Source organism: Cynocephalus volans, chromosome 17 (genome assembly GCF_027409185.1).
Source record: "Cynocephalus volans isolate mCynVol1 chromosome 17, mCynVol1.pri, whole genome shotgun sequence".
NCBI lineage: Eukaryota > Metazoa > Chordata > Mammalia > Dermoptera > Cynocephalidae > Cynocephalus > Cynocephalus volans.
Genome location: NC_084476.1, coordinates 31,436,263 through 31,457,456, shown reverse-complemented (window position 1 = coordinate 31,457,456; position 21,194 = coordinate 31,436,263). Strand labels below are relative to the sequence as shown.

Below are 21,194 nucleotides of genomic sequence, written 5' to 3'. Positions count from 1 at the left end.
ATAAACATAGCAGGAGACTGCAGTTTAAGGAGAAAGTTGCATGTTAAGGCATCTTCATGAAAGGTTATGATATACTTTAGGAACAGTGAGATTTGATCTCTAATTAGGGTTTTCTTTTTTACCTTTTCTGTGTCACTATTCCCTTTAGAAAATAGAATCCCAGAGTGAGGTGTACTTCAGAGAATAAAAGGAGGGTAAATTCACACACGGGATAAAAGAGACCAAGTAAAGAACTGCATCAACATGGAAGACGTTGAAGAACAGGCAGAAATGATTAGCACTGAAGCCTAAACGGTGGTACAGAACAAAAGATTACTAGTCACAACCAGTAGTCTATAAAGATGCCCTTTCAGTCACTCATCAGGTATTTTATCTCCCTTCAATGGTACATCGTTTTCTCCTGAGGAGCTCAGCTAAAGATCAGAAATTGCTGGTCACTCTGTTCCCTAAGTTCTTTCCAAAGAAGGAATAATCTGCAATCTGGTGGTCCCGCTTTGTGGGCAAGTGTAGACTGACCAACACTGAATTCAACAAGGTCAGAAAACCATAAATCAGTGAAACAATTTATCAGTGATCCCATTTCTAAAAATCTTATTTCAGGTAAAATGGATTCTACCCAGCTTCTTCTGGACTATCATAATGAAAGAAAGCCACACAACAAAATAATATATTGACCCTTCCAGGAAAGAAATTCCCAAGAACTCCAGACTAGGAATAAATATGTTTACTTGACATAAAAGCAGGGCTGTGAACCTGGATACAAAACCTCTACGGTGGTTTGCCAATCAAATCTTCATGACCTCCTTGGGTATACTGACAGCTCCTTGTCTGAGACAAATTTTGGCTCAATTTATCTAAATCTAACAGTTTTATCTATTGAAGATACTGCACATTAAAACATTTTATCTTCCATATAAATACTAGATAAAAGAAATGTCAGAAAACACACCATTCCAGGAAGTCAGTTAGTTCTTTTGTTTGTTTGTTTGTATGTATGTATATATGTTTGTTTTTAGTTAGATGTAGGTCCACGAAGAACACACCTATAGGTTCCTCTAGTTTCTTGGTGGTTATTCTCAGAAAATCACTAGTAATGAGCTAAGAGATTGGTTTAAGAAGATAGAGATAAAAGTAGAATGACAATGAAATAAAGGAGACATTCAACTTCCCTCCCTGTAGTGTGGTGTCATATATGTAATGTTTCCTGCTACCTCATTTCCAAACTATAAGGGGGAAAAACGGAAAACTCTACCTTACAGCTAAAAGTAAGTGTAAGATAAAAAACTTTCCAAAATAATAGAATAAAATAAAAGCCAAGAACATTTAGAACTCTATATAAATAAGAAATTAACAATTAAATAATATAGGATGTTAAATAGCTTTAAAAAGCTAAGTCAAACAAAAGACTAAAAACCAAGAGCCTAATATTTTTAAAAAATTTAAATTCTAAAAGAAACATAAGCTAAACAACAAAGTTTTAAATAAAAAATTCTGAAGCTAATAAGAGAGCAGGTAAAGCACACCCCTGCCAAAAAAGAGATATTGGTAAAATAAACATCAAGACCTAGTGTATGAAAATATGAAGCATGAAAATCATGTGGAGAAGAAATAAAATTAGAAAGGTAAAAAGATAGTTTAAAAGGCTGAAGGTTTCTATAACAGAAAAACGAAATGTAAATCTCAGATTAAAATCTAATGTTAAAACCACCTAAAAGATAGATAGGCTCAGCATTTCCAATAACAGATTCTTGGATCAACAACACACTTCATGATGGAGAACCAATGGACAAAGGAAAATATACAGTGTTATTCTCATCAGTGAAGAGTTGACCCAGAAGCTATTTACCTTTAATTTTCAAACAGCATTAAAAATTTGCTATTTGGTTTCAAGTTTAAAGCAGTTCGATCCCGTGTATAGTAAGGTCTTTGGAGAGAAGAATGAAAAAGTCAGAATAATAATCTAAAGTTTTATAGTTCTAGATGAACAAAAAGTTATAAAAATGACACTGGTGTTTAGCAGTATGCAACTACCTGTACAGGGGACTATCAGCATTACGCATGTTAATAGATTACAGGTAAATTACATTATTTAGGTAATTATAGTATTGAAAGTCCATCGTTTTAACTGAGTTATAGATATATTCTGTCTTGTAAAGAAAATAAGGAAGCATGAAATTGGTTTTGGAAATAATTTTATCAAAAATAAAAATAAAAGGCTTTTTTCTTGTCTGGAAATCTCGTTCCCTATTAACTATTCCTCTACTTGCCCTCACAATTAAGCTCTTCAAAAACAAGAACAACAATAAATAAACAAACAACAACTACAAAAAAAAAATCTATAGAAGTTTTTTAGAAATCATTGACTTCTAAAACACTGACATTTATTTATTTACTTACTGTCATTATGTACTGCCACGGAGAAGAGAATTTTAGAGCTTTAGAGCTTTGAGAGATGAATATGAAACAGCAGCAAGAACTTACCTGTTTGACTCTGGTTTTCTTAACTGATTATAAAATTACCTGCCCCTTATCCATTTACTTGTTAAAAACTTTTCTTTTTAATAGGTGTTTCACTGCCTCTTTCACATCCTTGTTCCTAAGACTATAGATTAAAGGATTCATCATGGGAGTCATCACCCCATAGAACATGGATATGAGTTTGTCAGTAGCGTCCAAGTCATCAGAATTAAGTGTCTCTGTAGACTTGGGCTTCATGTACATGAAGAGAATGGTTCCATAGAATATGATCACCACAGTCAGGTGGGCTGAGCAGGTAGAGAAGGCTTTGCTTCTCCCCTCAGAAGAGTGAATTTTGAGGATGTTGACCATGATTAAAGTGTAAGAGATAATGATTAATAACAATGGTGTCAATATGAACAATGTCGTGGCCACGAGCATGATGACCTCATTGCCTGAGATGTCTGCACAGGCCAATTTCATGACAGCCAGAATTTCACAGGAGAAATGATGGATGACATTATTCCTGCAGAAAGGCAATTGTACCACAAACACAGTTTACACCACAGAGTTAACAACTCCTATGATCCAGGACCCAGCTGCCATGGTCACATAGGAATCCTTGCTCACGATGACAGGATATCTCAGAGGGTTGCAGATAGCCACATAGCGGTCAAAGGCCATCATGCTCAGGAGCACACATTCCGTTGTCCCCATGGCCAAGCCAAGGAACATCTGCACTGCACAGCCAGAGAAGGAAATGGTCTTTCTTTCTGACAGGAATCGCACCAGCGTGGGGGGAATGGAAGTGGTGGTGTAGCAGATGTCCAAGAAGGAGAGGTTCCCCAGGAAGAAGTACATAGGGGTGTGAAGGTGAGAGTCCAGAACGCTGATTAAGATGAGGGTTCCATTGCCCAGAAGGATGACCACATACATCCCTAGGATGAGCACGAAAAAGAGTAGCTAAAGCCTTGGGTAACCAGAAAGCCCCTTCAGAAAAAACTCCACCAGAATGGTGTGGTTTCCCCATTCCATTTTACTGTCTCCCTTTTACCTGTGAGACAGAGCACGTTAAGACAAATATGCATTTTACTGTCATTAGTTTTAAACATTTACCAATGCACAGGTACCACACTTCCAGAGGGGGAAAAAAAGAAAAGGAAAGGAAAGAAAAAAAGAAAAGACCAAAGAAATAAGAGAGGATGTAAAAGAAAGTGAATGAAAAAGAGAGAAATTTGGAAGGAGGAGGGAAGATGAAACTAACATGTTTCGTGCTACACCCTATATGCCCTTTAATCTCATCACAGTTCTAGGAGAGAGTTATTATTACCCACATATTACAGATAAATAAATCAAAGTAGAAATCTTAAGTAAACTTGACCAAAGGTAAATAATATATAGCACAGCTAAGATTCAAACTTAAATCTTCCTCACTGAAGCCCGAGCTTTTTGTCATATTTGTCATCACATATGTAAGCTGGAGGTTATAATAAAAAAGATCATTGCATTATGTGTAACTGAACAATAAACCATTTTTATTGGCTGTAAATCATCACACAATAGATCAATGCTCTTGTCACACCTTGAAATTACACTGTTAGGTATATTGTCTGTCTTGTGCAGTGCAATGTAAACATTATAAGGGCAGGTAATTTTTCTTGTTTACTTCCACAGTCTCAGTAGGTAGAATAGAGTAGGCACAGAGAAAGGTGTTCAAAAAGATTTGTTGGATAAATGGACAAAATTAAAGACAAAATAATGACTAACATTTCTTACTCTATGACAATCCTCTACTAATTGTTTTCTTTGTGCATTACCTAATTTAGCCTGAAAAACAACCTTATGAGGTAATTACTACTATTATTGTCATCACTATCTGATAATATAGAGGGACAAAATAAGGCACAGAAAAGTTAAGTAATTTGCTTAAGGTCAAGATCATATAGCTAAATAGATGGTAGAGCTGGGACTTAAACCCAAGCAGTATGGCTGTAGAATTCAATCTCTTAACATTAATTTTGCAAAGGGAAAAATCACAGGCGAGAATGCCTTGTACTCTGATTGATAGAATTCACATTTCAAAAGAAATACCAAACCAAAAAATGTGATTGGTCAGAAAGAAGTAAGATTTCAATAAAGTGATTTGAGAATAGTTGATTTTGATATTTTACACTTTGATAGAAATTATTCATTTCTATGACAAGTGTTTGTCATAGAATTGCACTTAATCCTTATAACTCTTGTGACTTCCCTTATGTAAGAAGTTCTGTCTTATTTTTCATTACTATTTCTGTCTGATTTTTTTCCATTTCACTCACAAGAGGTTTTCCTATATTATAGGTCTTCTAAAAGAGCAAAAACAAAAATAGCTTTAGGATAGATTTATCCTCTCCATTTTTGTTTCTGTTTCATTAACTAAAGTTTTTGTCTTCATAAATTTATTTGGATATATTTTTCTAATTTCATAAAATAAGAAAATTCCTTAACATTTCGTCCTTCGTTCCTATTTCTAGCTCTAATGAAGGCACTTAAAGCACTTTTTGTTTCATTATAAACTGAGAGTTTGATGTGAAATGTTCCTTTAATTGGTTTCTAGATAATTTTTTGTTTTTCTTTTGATTTCCTCTTTCATCTAAGAGTTATCTAGGTGTGTGTTTCTTCGTTATCCAGTGATGAGGTATTTTTATTCCATTTTTATTATTTATTTTCAATTTTATTTTATTTTGATAAGAGAACATGACCTATAAATCTCTAGTTATGGACTTTTTGGCATCCAATTACATTATTTATGTTATAAATGTTAACAAATGTGATTTCTCTGGGAGGGATAATATGATTTTATACACACAGAGTACATATATACGTATACATATAATCAAGTTTATTAAATGTGTTATTAGAACCTTTGAAATAATCACCTATTTTCTGCCACTTAAATTTAATCAATTTTATATAATATTTGCAATCAAATTCTTCTTGTAACTATAGGAGTATTTTGTTTTCATGCTTAGCTCTTGTTTTGTTTAGTGTATACAAGTTTATAGCTAATATATCTTCTTAATAAATCATGACTGTTATTATTAATTGACATGTTTTTATCCTATTAGGTACTTTAAATTCCACTTTTATAATATTTGCCTACTATCTCTTTGCACATCTTTTTATTTTCAACTTTTCTTTTTCTCTTCGTTTGAAGCATACCACTCACAAATATCATACATCCGAGTATGTTTTATTCCCTGTTTAGTGTTTTTGTCATTTATGAAAATATTCAGTCTATTCACTCTAACATAGTTATTAATGTACTTCATTTTATTCTTTATTTTTACTTATTTTGCCCTACGACATTCTCTCTTTTCCCCGTTCTTTATTTTTGTTGGTTGATGAAGTTGTCATTCCCTATTTTTTTTATTAATTTGAACACTCTACTCATCTTTTCATGCCGTACATGGTCACATTCTTATTCTGTACCCCCATCATTTAATTGAACAGGACTCAACCATTTTGCTCTTAAAGAGGAACTCTTTTCTCCACTATGGTGCTCTAATCCCCTTAATTTTCCCTCAAACCTAAATGAAGATGAAACTTTGAGAATACTTTTACTCCCTATTTCTATTCTAATCCCCAAATTCCCAGCTTTTACTGATACAGTGTAAAAAAGAATTTTCTTAAAGCATGTCTTTTTGAGCGTTCTTCTTCATTCCTTACATAATGCATACTTCTCTAGTCAGTCTTTATCAATACATCTACCTATATATACGTGCCTATTCATTGATCACTATTGGTACTTCCCTCTTCTGTTTTTCTTTCACTCAGTTTAGGACTGTATTTATCTTTTGGTTTGATTAGTGTATATTGGCAGGAATTTTCCTCAGGTGATAACGTGAGTTATATATTATCTGAATTCTTATAGATCATCAAATATCTTCCTTTTGTATTGCAGGTAAAAGTATATGACTTCTGACCCACAAATGCAATGTCTAAGAACACACCCTAAGGAAAGAATATATATATAATTGTACATAGTATGCAACATATAGTAATATATATAAAAATATATGTATATATAACATTTATATAAATAATAATGTAATAATTAATACATTAATAATAAATGTATATGTAAATTGTGACTGTTATAATTAATTGACATATCTTTATTCTATTTGATATTTTATGTTATTAACTGAAAGGGGTGTTTAAGAAACTCAGTGACCAAAATCCCAGGGAACTTCCAAACAGAGAAATTTCCTAATACCTGTTACTGTGTGGCAATATTTATCAAAATCACAAGTATATACATATAGTCTTTGACCACAGATTCACTTCTCAGCAATTGTCATGCAGCTCTACCAGCACATGTGCAAAGGGATTCACATACAAATTTATAATTAAAGTATTATTTGTAATAGCAGATATGGAAACAATTTAAATTTCCACAAGAAGACATAGAAATGATGGAATATTATTCTGCTTTCAAAAGGAGTACAGGTTGTTTTCATGTGTGTGTGTGTGCACTGATATGGAAAGATCTTCAAGAAATATTAAATGAAAAAATAATATTCAGAACAGTACAGATGGCACATTACCATTTGAGTAAAAACGATTATACATGTGTGCGTATGTGTGTGTATATGTGTGTAAATATGAATATGCACACATGCATTTTTGTTCACACACAGAGTATCTCTAGAAAACTAACAAACATAAGCTGACCAGTTATCTCAGTTGGTTAGAGTGTGGTGTTAATAACACTAAGGTCTGAGGTTTAATCCCTGTTTCAGCCAGCAAATAAATAAATAAGCAAACAAAGAACAGTTTGTTATCTAAAAGGAAGTGGATAGGGAAATGGATTGCTTATTAATGGGGGTGGGTGGTAAGCTATTTACTGTATACCCTTCAGTAACTTTTTAAAATTTTGAACCTTGTGAATGTATTTCCTATTCATAAAATAAATAATATTTCAGCTAAAGAGCTCATGCTTGTGAGATTCACAGCCTCTCTCTTTTCACTTTTGCAATAGTAAACTACATCAAAATCATCCATTGCCATAGGACATAATCACAAATGTTTGACCTTGCTCTAACTTGTTCAATATCACACACTAAATGAGAATTGCTGAAGACTAACAGGTACTTCAAATATAGTCACATTCTGATTACGTAAGACATTTTACATAGTATTACATAGTATAATTAGGTCTTCCAGGACCATATCCATCTCCTTTTCCACCACTATCTCTAGACTATTCTTTGACCTGGTTTAGGGTCTATCCTAAAACACCATGTAATTTCCTTCCCATCTAATGCATTATGTTTTATGATCTAGTAAAGTTCCCAGAACACAGTTACAAGTCAATAAATGTTAGCTATTATTCTTTTTCTATTTTCAGGTCCAAAGAGCCTTTCCTTTTCAGAATCCTTTCATACCTAACTTTACATAATTTGCTCTGAATCCCTGGTCCACCTTCTCAATCTCAGTATATAATTAGTGTCTTCAGTATCACCCTAAATCCAACCTGATTTCTCTATCCAAAGTTCCTCCTACTATTCTGTGGCTTCTTTTTTTTTTTTTAATGTTTATATTTTCTAGAATTTTCCCATATTTTCTGGATTAAAGTGTAAACCACTTAGGACCCCAAAAGGCATTAAGTACATGTGGAGTTATTTGAATAATGAAGATTATATGCACACCTGTAAAAATCATCTCTCTTCATAAACAATTGTTTCATGGGCTCCTTTCATGCTGTAAGATATTCTATCAAGCACATCCCATAATATTGTCAAAGGCAGATGCTTTGGAGGCAGCCTTGGTTCTAATGCCATCTCTGCCCCTTATTAACTAGGTAATCTGGACATGCTTCTGATCGTTACCATCCCCAGAAATAGAGTTAAGATAAAGATGACACCTATGCCATGTACTTGTTGATAAGACTAAATGAAATGGTATATGCAATTCAATGAGCACAATAATAGCTCCTATTGCTAATGGTTTCCTTCATGCGTCTCTCTTCCTTCTATTAGAATCTTTTTACATCTCTGAACGGGTCATCACTGCCGTTCCATAAGGTTGGCTGCACTTAATCAGATTACATAGTGTCCTGATATATGGTACTATTTTCATTTTATTTACAAATCCTAATACATTTTATTACAGTCACTCCAATCCTATGGATGCCAGCAAATTTGGTGGCAGAAAGGAAAAATTACCCAAAAGATCTACCTTATATCAAATTCAATTGACTCCATAAAAAAATAGTGTTTTAATAAGGTGCCAGGGTGTTCCTTGCTTTAAAACATCTGACCTTTTTTGACTGAGACTATTTTAACATCTTTAGCAAGCCTCTTAACATAAAAAAGAAAAGGCAAGTTACTCACTTTTACAATTATAACCTAATGATAGAAAAGTAAATATTCAAAACATTCAACTACTTTACATGCAAACACACTACGATAATGCCTAAGCTAGTCTCTTTCTGGCTATGTTGCATTCCTTTGGCAAATTATCTTTTTCAGATCCCAGGATATAATTATTTTACTTCTTAAAAATTTTCCAAATTGGCCATAGTGTTCTCTTCGCATTTTATCTTTGTATGAAGTGTCCCTAGCACACAGTTCAACGGGTTCACATTTGACTGAACCAAATGGGACTGAGTGATTGCCAGAAGCCCAGCAGTCAAAGATTTGTTTATTATGAATTCTACACTAAAGAACACATACTTTGCTGTCTACTGTGTAGTGCTCACTAAAGTGAGCTAAATTAGCTAAAGTAGATGACACAGTGCCCAAACACTTTGTAATGCACTAAAAACCTACATGCTGTCAAAAAGTAATTCATATGTGTTGGGCAAATTCTTTTCAGTTTGTTACACAATTGCCTTTGCATATAAAACCTTTTTTTTTTTTTTAGTCTCATAGCTCTTTCTTTTCCCCACTGCATCCCAGTAGAAAGTCCCTTAAGTTTCATTTCCAATACTCAAAATATCTCCTCAGTGAGAGAAAAGGAAATCTCATTTTCAAACAACAGGTTCAACCCAGCAGTCCGAGTATGGCTTATGATTGATAAATATGTTTCTTGTTTTTGCAGTAACTTACCTACAAACCAGAGGTTGCCTATCCTTCTCGGTTGCAACAATAGATATTTTTGTCTTATTTTCCTACTTGCAGCCAGTCTTCATAGGCCCTTATTAGTAGCTGAACTTCCAAAGAGATAGCCACTAATGAGTAATAATTTTATCATAGAAATTCACTGACTAGTTTTCATTTATAGAAACAGTGTATAAATGTGATTACTAGGATAAAGCTTAGTGGGGGCTGGCTGGTTGGCTCACCGAGTTAGAACGTGGTGCAATAACACCAAGGTCAAGGATTCAGATACCCTGGTGCCAACCAACTGGAAAAAAAAAATTCCTCTAATTCAGATAAAGTATTATTAGATTTCTCTAGTTTAAAAATAAGAAGAAAATTAATGCTTAGCAATCAATTTTAGGAACTGGGCAAACTAAATTTTCCCCTAAAGCTCAAACTGAAATATCTCCCCATTGTGGAGACTCAAAAAGGTTTTAGGAAACAATTAAATATTCTGCTCTTAAGGGTGGCTTTAAACCTCTGTGCACAACTTTAAATTGCCTCAGAGATGAAATATGTATATAACTTATGAAACTTCAGAAATAAAGCCCTGAAGATCTCATTACAGGAGGCCTAGGACTCTATTTCATACACAAAATCAGAAGGGAGCTCATGTATTGTCATCAAAATTTCCCCAGCTGAATTCTCTTTCAATCTTTCCTTCTCTCTCTCCACCCCCTTCTCTCTCTTTCTCTCTCTCTCACAGAGACACAGCATTTTAAGAAGTATAATTGATTATTTACTACATGAAAATATTTTCCACTCACTTTACAGATTTAGCTTAAATAGATAAATGTTTATTTGCACTGATTCTAACAATAATACACACCGTAAAAGAAGGTAGAACTAAAGAACTGAAGGAAAGAAGAAAGGATGGAAGGACAGAAAGAAGGTGAAAGGTAGGGAGAGAAAGAGAAGGAAAAAGAAGGCAAGACAAGAAAAGAGAAGATATTCTCAAGCAGTATAAAAAGGTGTAAGGAACAAATACAAAAATAAATTATAATTGAATAACCTAGTAATAATCACACTTCAGAAAGGAGCCTGATCTTAATTACAAAACAACAGAATAACTCAAGCTAAAATCCTTTGCATCTTTTCCCCAAGCGTAAGCTGAAGCACCTTAAGACTGGACACTTGTGAATGATTTTTTCTTTCTCTTCTTTACTTTTTAAAATTTATATTAACAAAATAATTTTAAATTACTTTTTAAGATAGAATTCTAGAAGTGAAATGAGTAGGTCAATATAGATAAAGATTTTTATGAATTCAAAGGATAATACTAATTTATGCTTTCACCAGTGTTACGTTCTTGCTGATTTTATTGTGCTCTTATCAACACTGGATGTTGTCAGTAATTTAGAATTTTCTTCTATACTATAGGGCTTAACAATGGTATCTCATTATTACTTTAAATGGAATTTCTAACTTGTAGAGGTATTTAACTTTTTTGCATATCTGAAAGAACTGTATTTTCTTTTACGTGAGTTGGGTACTCATGGCCTCTACCCATTTTTCATATCAGTTGTTTTACATTTTTAAATCGCTTCTGTTTACATGAGATTGACTGCATACCTGTCCTGTGAAACTCATGGTAAGAATCTCTGTGAACATAAAAATGCCTAAAGCACAGTCTCTACTTTAAAAAATCTTATAGGTAGTGATAAAAATATCCCATTAGATGATATCAATAAAAAGCAGTAAATGCTGTGATGAAAATAAGCTTAGTGTGCTATAGACATGTAAGTGACAAGTAACTCGGAATCGAAAGATAATTTCCAGGAGAGGCGATACCTGAACTGATTCTTAAATTAAGATTGAGAATTTGAGAAGAGAGGAATACACAGAGGAACATTCCAGGAAAGGAAACAACACCAATGGTGTAAAACAGGAAACGGCATGATGAAAGGAGAAAAATAAAAAGAACTCAGCGTCACAGCAACATAAATAGAAAAGGAGATGGGGGTGCGGAAGATGAAACTAAACAGAGGCAAAGAAGGAAGGGCCTTATGTGCTGTGTGTATCAGTCAAGGCTCTTATTTAAATTACAGAATACATTCTGGATGATTTAAGGAGAAAAAGAAATTCATTAAAACATAGTACAGGAATGTTTCCATGCAGAAATTCCTTCCCAGCATTCTCAGGAAATTTGTTTTTGAAATCACAAATCTCAAGAAAAATTCTTTGAAAAACTGGGAAAACCAAAAAGGTTTATAATTGTCTGTTGAGAATTAAAGCTCACAATCAACTGGTTTGAAAGAATCCACTGACATCAAGTCAAAAGAGAGAGGAGGAAACTGACACACAGGGTAGTTATCGCCATGTTTAAGTGTGTGTTCATGACCTTGTCTTCTGCAACAGTGAGCTGGTCTTGCATGTAAATTAAAGAGGAATAAGTTTATATTCATAGTATATGCTATGGGTCAAATGGGTCCCATAAAAATTCATGTATTGGAAACTTGATCCCCATTGTAACAGTGTTAAAAGGATGGGAAATCCTATTACGTTATTTGAAAAGTGGGGTCTTTTGAGAGGTGATTGGATCGTGAGGAGTGTGCCCTTGTGAATGTATTAATCCATTCACGGAGTAACGGATTGATGGCTTAATGGGCCCAACAACAGCCTCAACCAGCCCTAAAATGGTCAAGAAAACCATTCCCTGCATCTCAACTTTCATCTCAAGTTTATTAAACATCCATTGCCTCTTAAAAGGCAAATATCTCTTAATTACTTAGCAAAAAACTTTGAAAACCATAATATGTTCTGTGTCCATAAAAAATTTTGATCACAAATGACGAGACTCAAACCAAGTCTTAAAATGGGGGAAGCAATGAAGTTAATCAGGATATTGAAAGAAGAGGAACACTGACAGTAGCACCCACCTTCCAGAAAGACTGCAAGTGCATGACTTCGGGTGAGTCAATGAACAGGCCGACTGCAGAATGCTGTGTGCACTCGGCACTACCTACAGGTGAAGCAATACATTCTTCATCAAAAGGATATCTGGATGATACATTGAGGTATACCCCACATACCTCAGATTGTTGTGTCTCAAACTAAATTTGGTTATAAAGTTTTCCTTCAATTTCCCAACCATAACTAAGACAGGCTGTACTGTACTGTCTTTCCAAAAGCCTCCTGTTCACATTCCTTCCCCTAGCAAAAGTCTCCCAGCCACTTTAAGAGTCTCCTTCTGACTTCAGTGAGCTGCTTGTTAAAAGATCACACACACACTACATTCATATCCCTTCCAAAAGCCGGTGATAACATACAAGTAGAGAGCAACCTAAATCCACACTGAGAGAATGAGTATGTCCTCATTACAAATAAAAGCTACAGAAATATCACACCAAAATACCCCCTTATTTTAGTATATGTGCTGCCGAAGCGAGCACTCAAAATACCCCCTTATATTTAACATATTTATATTCACATTTAATAACAGAACACAACTTCTTTTTAACGTAAATATAATTAGGGTTACTTTATGGCATTCAGTTCTTTCTAAAACAATGTACTTACTTATTTTATAACTACAAAACAAAAAAGTCCACCATTCACTTTTGCCTTTCTTTTATCATAAGAACAGAGGGACACTATATCTCAAAGGTTTCATCTTTTACTAAATCTAAATGTCAGTTTTCTTAATACTGATTTAGTGAGGACTCAAAACATATACTACAATTCAGTGCTACCCAGAATTATCTCTTTATGAACGACAGTTAAGTGCCGTGTAGGTTAGTCTTGAGAAAATAGTACAGAATGCATTATAAAAGGTCAAAGAGATCAGAGTGGCTATAAGGAACATATATTATATGGACAGTGGCTATTCAACATAGCCATTATAGTCCCATTAACCAAACCAAATATTTTGGAAAATATTCAAAAGAATTGCACAAGAAAAATCATGAAATGAAAGATTGGAATTTACCTGATCTGGCTTCCATGCACACTCCCCCAGCCCCACTTTCTGCTTATTCCAGCTCTTTTCCCCTTGTTCTCTCAGCTTCAGCCATTTTTACCTCCTCAGAAGTCCTCAAACACATTGGAGGCAATCCCTTCTTAGAGCCTTTGCACAGGTTTTTTCTTCTGCCTGGAACACTTTTCCTTCATGCATCCTTACAGCTAAACTCCTATTTCTTTAAAGACTTTACTCAAATGTCACCTTCTAAATGAGATCTATGCTGACTACCCTTTTCAATACTGCAATTTCCTTCCCCAGACTCCAGCACTTCCATCTCCTTTACCCTGCTCTATAGTTTCTTTTTTCCACAGATCATAGTACTTTCTAACTTACCACATACTTCGTTTAATTATTTACTTATTTATTCGCATACTATGTTATTGTTTATTGGCCCTCTTCCCCTCAAAAATATATGCTCCACAAAGGCAAGGCTCTTTATTTTATTCGTTGTTGTATCTACCCTAAGCAGCTAGAGGATGCTTAATAAATATTTGCTAAATTGAAATTGAATCAAATTAATTGAATCGAATTGAGTGAAAATAGTTCAACATGTTCCAGGGAAAAAAAATCAATAGAGTAAAACAAAAATCAAGACATATCTTTTTTTAATTAATTTTTTATTGAAACATATTGATTGTACATATTTATGGGATACGGAATTATATTTCAATACATGTAAACAATATGAGTGAATCTAATCAAGGTAATTAGCCTATTCATCATTGCAAAACAATCATTTCTTTGTGATATGAACATTTGCTCTCCTCTCTTCTAGTCACTTTACAACAGGGAGTAAATCACTGTCAAAACATATTTTGATAAATAAATTTAACTTTAGTGGATAAAAAGGAACCCTTCAAATAGTCAAGCAGAAGAACACAAATAAAAAGAAATCACTGAAAGGAATAAAAAGCATCAGGATGGCATTAGCCCTCTTGTCAGTGGGGGGGGAAAGGAAAAAGTTATAACTCAAGAATTCTATGCCCAGTCCAGTACTGTTCAATATAAAAACAAGTATGCAAAAACTCAGTGTGTGTGTGTGTGTGTGTGTGTACATATATATGAAACATAATCCAGACAGCTAATAGAGGAATACAGCTAATAAATAAATACGGTAAGAAACCACAGATGCGGAAATTGTGATATGGAAAGACTAGTAATTACCTTGGAATACAGACATACTAAAAAATAAAATTGCAACTATAACAAAGAATTTAATTGTTATAAACTTTGAAAGAAAATTTACATAAAATAAAACAAAAATTTGATGATTATAGTGCCAACAAATATGTGGAAGGAAAGAGTGAAAGAAGTTTGTGTAAGAGCCCACATCCTTTAATTATTTAGAGGCAGAGTCAATAGTCACTGTTTCATTTCTAAAGTTTTGAATTTAAAAGGATACAGATATTTGGGCTGTTTCCATTTTTCAGCTATCAGGAGTAATGTTGCTGTGAACATTTGTGTACAAGTTTTTGTGTGTACGTGTTTTCATATCTTTTGGGCATATACCTTGTAGTGGAATTCTTTGGTCATATAGTAACTATGTTTAACTTTTTGAGGAATTGAAAAACATTTTCCAAAACAACCACCTATTTTCAGCAATGTTTGAGGGTTCCAATTTCTCTATACTCTGCCAAGACTTTCATGTTATTGCTTATTTTTTGAATTATAGCCATCCTAATGGATGTGAAGTGGTATGTTATTGTGGTTTGGGTTTGTATTTCTCATGGCTACTGACACTGAACATCTTTTCATGTGCTTATTTATTATCTTCAGTAAACCGTCTCTTCAACTCTAGCCTAAGAATATCTAATTAAATTGTTTAGGTTTTTTTACTGTTTAATTTTTCCTTCCACTATCAAAGACAATTTAGAAAACTCAAGCAGAGAAGAAAAGTCAGTTATATATTTACCCACATTTTAGCTTTCCATGTTTGTAACAATATTAGTATACAAAAAATAAATTGTTTTCTGTTAAATAGCATAATTGTTTGTAATACTGAAATAGTGCAAACTGCTACAAATGTCCATCTAAAGGGATCAGTCACATACTTTGCTACATCCATACATTAAAATAGTAAGCATCTCTTAAAAATACCTATGTATATATATACATAAACATCTTGGAAAGAGAACCATATGTTTTAAGTAAAAAAGCCAATTGTAGAAAAATAAATATTAAATATGTAATAGTTTAAAATATTTATTAAACACATGTATACTCTGAAAGTGTATTTACATATATACACCAATATTAACTATTGCATATAAATTATATAAAAATGTATTTATAAATTATACATAAATTCATATAAAACTACAATTTATACCTTGTACATCTTGTAGTGGTTGACTATTTTACAATGAATGCATATTTAAAAATTTTAGATATATATAAATAAATTAAAGGTAGTTGTGATGTAAAAAATGGCATAAATTCTACAGAGAGATCAAGTAAGATAAGGACTAAAAATTATGCATTATATTTGACCATACAAACCTTTATAATAGCAGGGCCATATTGTATGGAGTTAAACAATTAAAAAGATGAATAATTGGACAGTAGTGTTACGTTTCATTTCAAGCAGCTTGGTTAAAAACAGTAGGAAAATTGGAAGCTAGACAGAGGCTGGACAGAGGCTAGAAAAGGTTATTGTTCGGTTGATTTTGTTCTGTTTTTGTTATTTTTAATTAGGAGAGAATAGAGTATGTTTATAGGCCAAGTCAGTACCAAAGGAAAAGTTGGAAATATACAAGACAGTGGGCATAGTTGTTTTATATTTGGGATTCTCTGAAAGGCATCTCACATTTACTCAAAAATAAGTGCATTTATATTCTATTTGTGTCTTCCACCTAAAGTCCTATGCCTGCAAGCATTTTGAGAGAGAGGCTTCAACTCTTCGGCTTGTGCCCTTCATGAGAATGGGTCTGCTGAGTATCATGGTCACTTATTTTGCTCAACTGAGTGAGTACTTCTCTGACTAAATCGAGAAGCCCCCGGAACACTATGTCAGAACATGCAGGCAGTGATTGTCTTCCCAACCTCAGGTCTACATTTCATCACTTTGGCTCCAAGTTACATGTTCATTTTCCCCACTAAAGATTCTTCTTTTATTTATGTCGGTATGTCTGGTAGCTAGCACAGTGCCCAGCTTTCAGTAGCTACTCAATAAATATTCCTTAAATAAATGAGTAAACAAGTCCAGTAATAAATAATGCTACATTCCCAGAAGATTCCAGATACATGAAACCTAACATGCATGAGATCTAACCCCACCTAGAAAGTGATTTTTACAAAAGGATGAAAAACAAGACTTTAAGGAACAAGATCCATTAGAACATTTTATAATTTTAAAAACAAAATGTTATTTATATAACCATAAATTAGAAACACATCCATTTTTGTAATGTAAGTGTTACCTCTACTGAAACACCACGAAAAATCTTTCTATTCCTTATAGAGTCTTTTCTGGAAGGTTAATGCTAATGTCAAATCTCTACTCCCTTAGTATCCCAATTAACTTCAGGTCTTCCCCTAATTTAAGATTTAATTTCCTATAAATTGTGATCAAGCATCATTTTTGTACACAACATGTGATGATGTCAAGGCTATTTTAAAAGGAACTAAATTAATTTCCTTTTTCAAAGTGATTTTTAAGACATTGAATATACTTGTGATGAAAGTTGAGATGCATGTAATAGTTTATTTGATCATTTTAGACGTGCTGCTGAGAGACACTGGTGTTAGATGTCATGAATAGAAAATTGGAAAAGCAACATGCTGTAGTAAAAAAGAATAATGAACTTGAGAAAGAATAGCAGGGTGTGTATGTTCCTCTGTAACTTGCATGCTGTGAGGCTTGAACAAGGTACGCTAACTTCCCTAAGCTTTGTATGAAATAGTGACACTGTCGTCCACATCATCAGATTTTAGTGCGATCATGTATGTGAATTAGCTGATAACCAACAAATACATTGCTGCATTTTCATTTTAAGCCCATTTCAAAAGCCCCCGGGACCATAAAAATTTAACATGAGCTCAAGCTTAGAGTATCTGAAGATTGGGCAAGCAATAAAAGTGTATTGAAAAAGATAAAACAATTTGTTGGGTAAAAAGATATATAATCTTGGCTTTTCTGCTCTCTCTATGCACTTAATTCCTAACCATGAGCCTGTTTGGGGACTTGAGTGAAATATAAAGGTACATGTTTCTCTCTTGTTACACCTCCTTCCATATAGTTTTTCATTCATGGATTTGAAATGTATATTAAATCATATTCTATACCTCATGTCCCAAATTGAATGTAATGTGGGTAGAGAGAAGGGGGATATCAAGAAATCTCTACCCTTGTAGATTTTGCAATCTGGTTAAAAATAGTCCCACTGGAACACATATATACATACACTGGTGCACATCTGGTGTACCAGATAAGTTTATCTCATATATTCCAAAGTTTAAAAAAAAAAAAAAGTTGCTAACAACAACAAAATCATTCTCCATAAGTTTTCAAAATAAATTTTCTGAATGAAAAATCCTCTGGAGACTCAAGTATTAACATAAGGCATTATATCAGCATTATAGATTGTGCATTTGCCCAGCAAATTTGAACACATGAATACAAGACAGGTGCCATGCCTTTCTTTTCTTCACATCTTGATTCTACACCCCTGTGAGGGAAAAAACAAAAAAACAAAAACAAAATAAAAAAACATTCCTGGTCTTCTCCTGTGAGGAAAAGCATGTGCTTTAAAATTTCTACTTGCTTTAATTTTCTATCAAAAATGTATAAACCTGATATAATACTAGGAGTTAGATCAGTCATCTCAGAGAGTTTATGAGTGTTTGGACTTAAACTGTGAGAAAAATCAAAATGAGCTCTGAGTACCCAAGATGACCTGTGGGTCAACATAAAATGCCTGACTCTCAGGAGTTTTCCACCTACCTGAAATTCTTAGGGGGGAAGAGAGTCCTCTGAGCTGGTGTCAGGAAACTAATAAGTTCTCAAAGCCTCCTCTGTCAGAGCATGAATCTGATATATCAATGGTCTCGGCCCTTCTCATCAAATGTAATCTGTAAGTAACTATGATGGAAGCTAGATGGAATTAAATATAGTTCATGACTGTATAACTAAAATTAAGAGGTAAATTTGGTAAGATAAAATGAGTGACTGTACCCAAAGATTTCACAAACATTTAACTCTTACTTGTTTATGTAAAATATGCTTATGCCCAATATTCTCTGAATTCACTGATCCATCAGTATAAAATTTATTCAGCCAAATGCATTTCCTAGAACGTGGCTCACGGCTGAACACACTTTCTTATTCACCTTAGGCTGTGAATTAGAAGTGTTCTTCGGACAGAGTAAAAAGTTGAAGAGAAAACAATCCCCCAATCCTCCACTTCTTCAGATCACCAAGGTCACAAGGCTAGTTACAAAGAGAGACAAGACACTGAACACAGGTATTCTCACTAAAAGTCAAGAACTTGATATTCTTGTAAGACTTGGAAAAGTTGGGATTTCCTGAGGATAGCAAAGAAATGTGGCTGCTTCTACATGAGTACTGATATGATGCTCCATTCAACCCAACACTTGTCCAAGTTATTATCTGGACCAGAAGACTGATTTTCAAACCCGTTTTTAATTTGGCAAAATGATCTTTGTACTAAAGCAAACATACAAGTATAAGCTGGAGCAAAGAAAGGAGATAAAATAAGGATATCCTGATGGATTTCATCGGCCTCACCCTTATACTCTATTTATCTGCTCCATCAATAGTCCCAGATGCTCAGAGCCCCACTGAAAAAAATAAATACTCCACAATTTATTTAATGGCTTTTATTTAATGTCTTTTTAAAAATGGAGATAACTGTGAAACTACAACACAAGGCTCTCGACTGGAAAATGTGGGTGCAGTATTTTGGGGGTTTTCTGTTTTATTTTGTTTTATTGCAACAGAGGTCTTTATTTGTTTTGAAAACTGTAATGAAATACTGCCTATGAAATAATGTTCTGCAAAAATGTGACCATAAAAAGGCACATCACACCCAATTCAACAGAGTAATAAATAAAGAAAATGAAAGATACTGTTCAAAATGTTAGAAATTGGCCATCTCCTAGTGTTACAGTATTAGATGACTTCTTTCTCTTCCTCAGCCTATTGCCTGTATGTTGAAACTTTTCTATAGTGACCATGCAATAATTTTCAAATGCTAAATCTCATAATAAAAATTTTAACATAATATATGAAAGTGCAAAGGAAACAGTAAAAATAACCAAAATTCCATCATGATACTCAATTTTTAACAATGTCCAATGTGTTCATAATCCAATACATTTTTTACTCACTTGCTAAGGAACCTTCTGTTCAATAGGTGTTTCACTGCCTCTTTCACATCCTTGTTCCTAAGACTATAGATTAAAGGATTCATCATGGGAGTCATCACCCCATAGAACATGGATATGAGTTTGTCAGTAGCATCCAAGTCATCTGAATTAAGTGTCTCTGTAGACTTGGGCTTCATGTACATAAACAGAATAGCCCCATAGAATATGATCACCACAGTCAGATGGGATGAGCAGGTAGAGAAGGCTTTGCTTCTCCCCTCAGAGGAGTGGATCTTGAGGATGCTGGAAATGATAAATGAGTAAGAAATGACAATCAAGAGCAGTGGCATCAATGTGAACAATGTCGTGGCCACGAGCATGATGACCTCATTGCCTGAGATGTCTGCACAGGCCAATTTCATGACAGCCAGAATTTCACAGGAGAAATGATGGATGACATTATTCCTGCAGAAAGGCAATTTTACCACAAACGCAGTTTGTACTGCAGAGTTTACAGCCCCTGCAAACCATGACCCAGCTGCCATGGTCACATAGGAATCCTTGCTCACGATGACAGGATATCTCAGAGGGTTGCAGATAGCCACATAGCGGTCAAAGGCCATCATGCCCAGGAGCACACATTCCGTTGTCCCCATGGCCAAGCCAAGGAACATCTGCACCACACAGCCAGAGAAGGAAATGGTCTTTCTTTCTGACAGGAATCGCACCAGCGTGGGGGGAATGGAAGTGGTGGTGTAGCAGATGTCCAAGAAGGAGAGGTTCCCCAGGAAGAAGTACATAGGGGTGTGAAGGTGAGAGTCCAGAACGCTGATTAAGATGAGGGTTCCATTGCCCAGAAGGATGACCACATACATCCCTAGGATGAGCACGAAAAAGAGTAGCGAAAGCCTTGGGTAACCAGAAAGCCCCTTCAGAAAGAACTCCACCAGAATGGTGTGGTTTCCCCATTCCATTTTACTGTCTCCCTTTTACCTGTGAGAAGTCAAAGAATTTCAAAAATAAAAATAATTTCTTTACTACGGTGAGTCCAAGAATACCAATGTACAAATATAAAAATTTGCTACAAACCCAGTAAGAGGAAGGAAGAAAGAAAATAGTGAAGGGAAAGAAGGGAGAAAAGGGAACAGAATAAAAAAATAAACAATGTCGGAAAAGAAGAATAAGGGAGAGCTATTGTACTGATCACTAATTCTGAGCCAGGAACTTTGTAATTTTTTTTATGTTACCTCATTTAACCCCCCACGATATTATCATTTTAAAGAGGAATGGATAAAGGGTCACGAAAATCAACAACAATGTAT

The 21,194-nt window shown here is 34.2% G+C and overlaps 2 protein-coding genes across 2 annotated transcripts; both read right to left on the bottom strand.

Annotated features, from left to right (window-relative positions):
• Nucleotides 1-2,535: 2,535 nt before the first annotated feature.
• LOC134365998 (olfactory receptor 13C2-like) lies at nucleotides 2,536-3,492 on the bottom strand. Its single transcript, XM_063082408.1, is given in 1 exon segment — nucleotides 2,536-3,492. A coding segment is annotated over 1 exon segment (957 nt).
• A 16,397-nt stretch (nucleotides 3,493-19,889) lies between these two features.
• LOC134365964 (olfactory receptor 13C9) lies at nucleotides 19,890-20,846 on the bottom strand. The gene has a single exon (XM_063082354.1). The coding sequence runs from the start codon at nucleotides 20,844-20,846 to the stop codon at nucleotides 19,890-19,892; it is 957 nt and encodes a 318-aa protein (XP_062938424.1).
• Nucleotides 20,847-21,194: the final 348 nt, after the last annotated feature.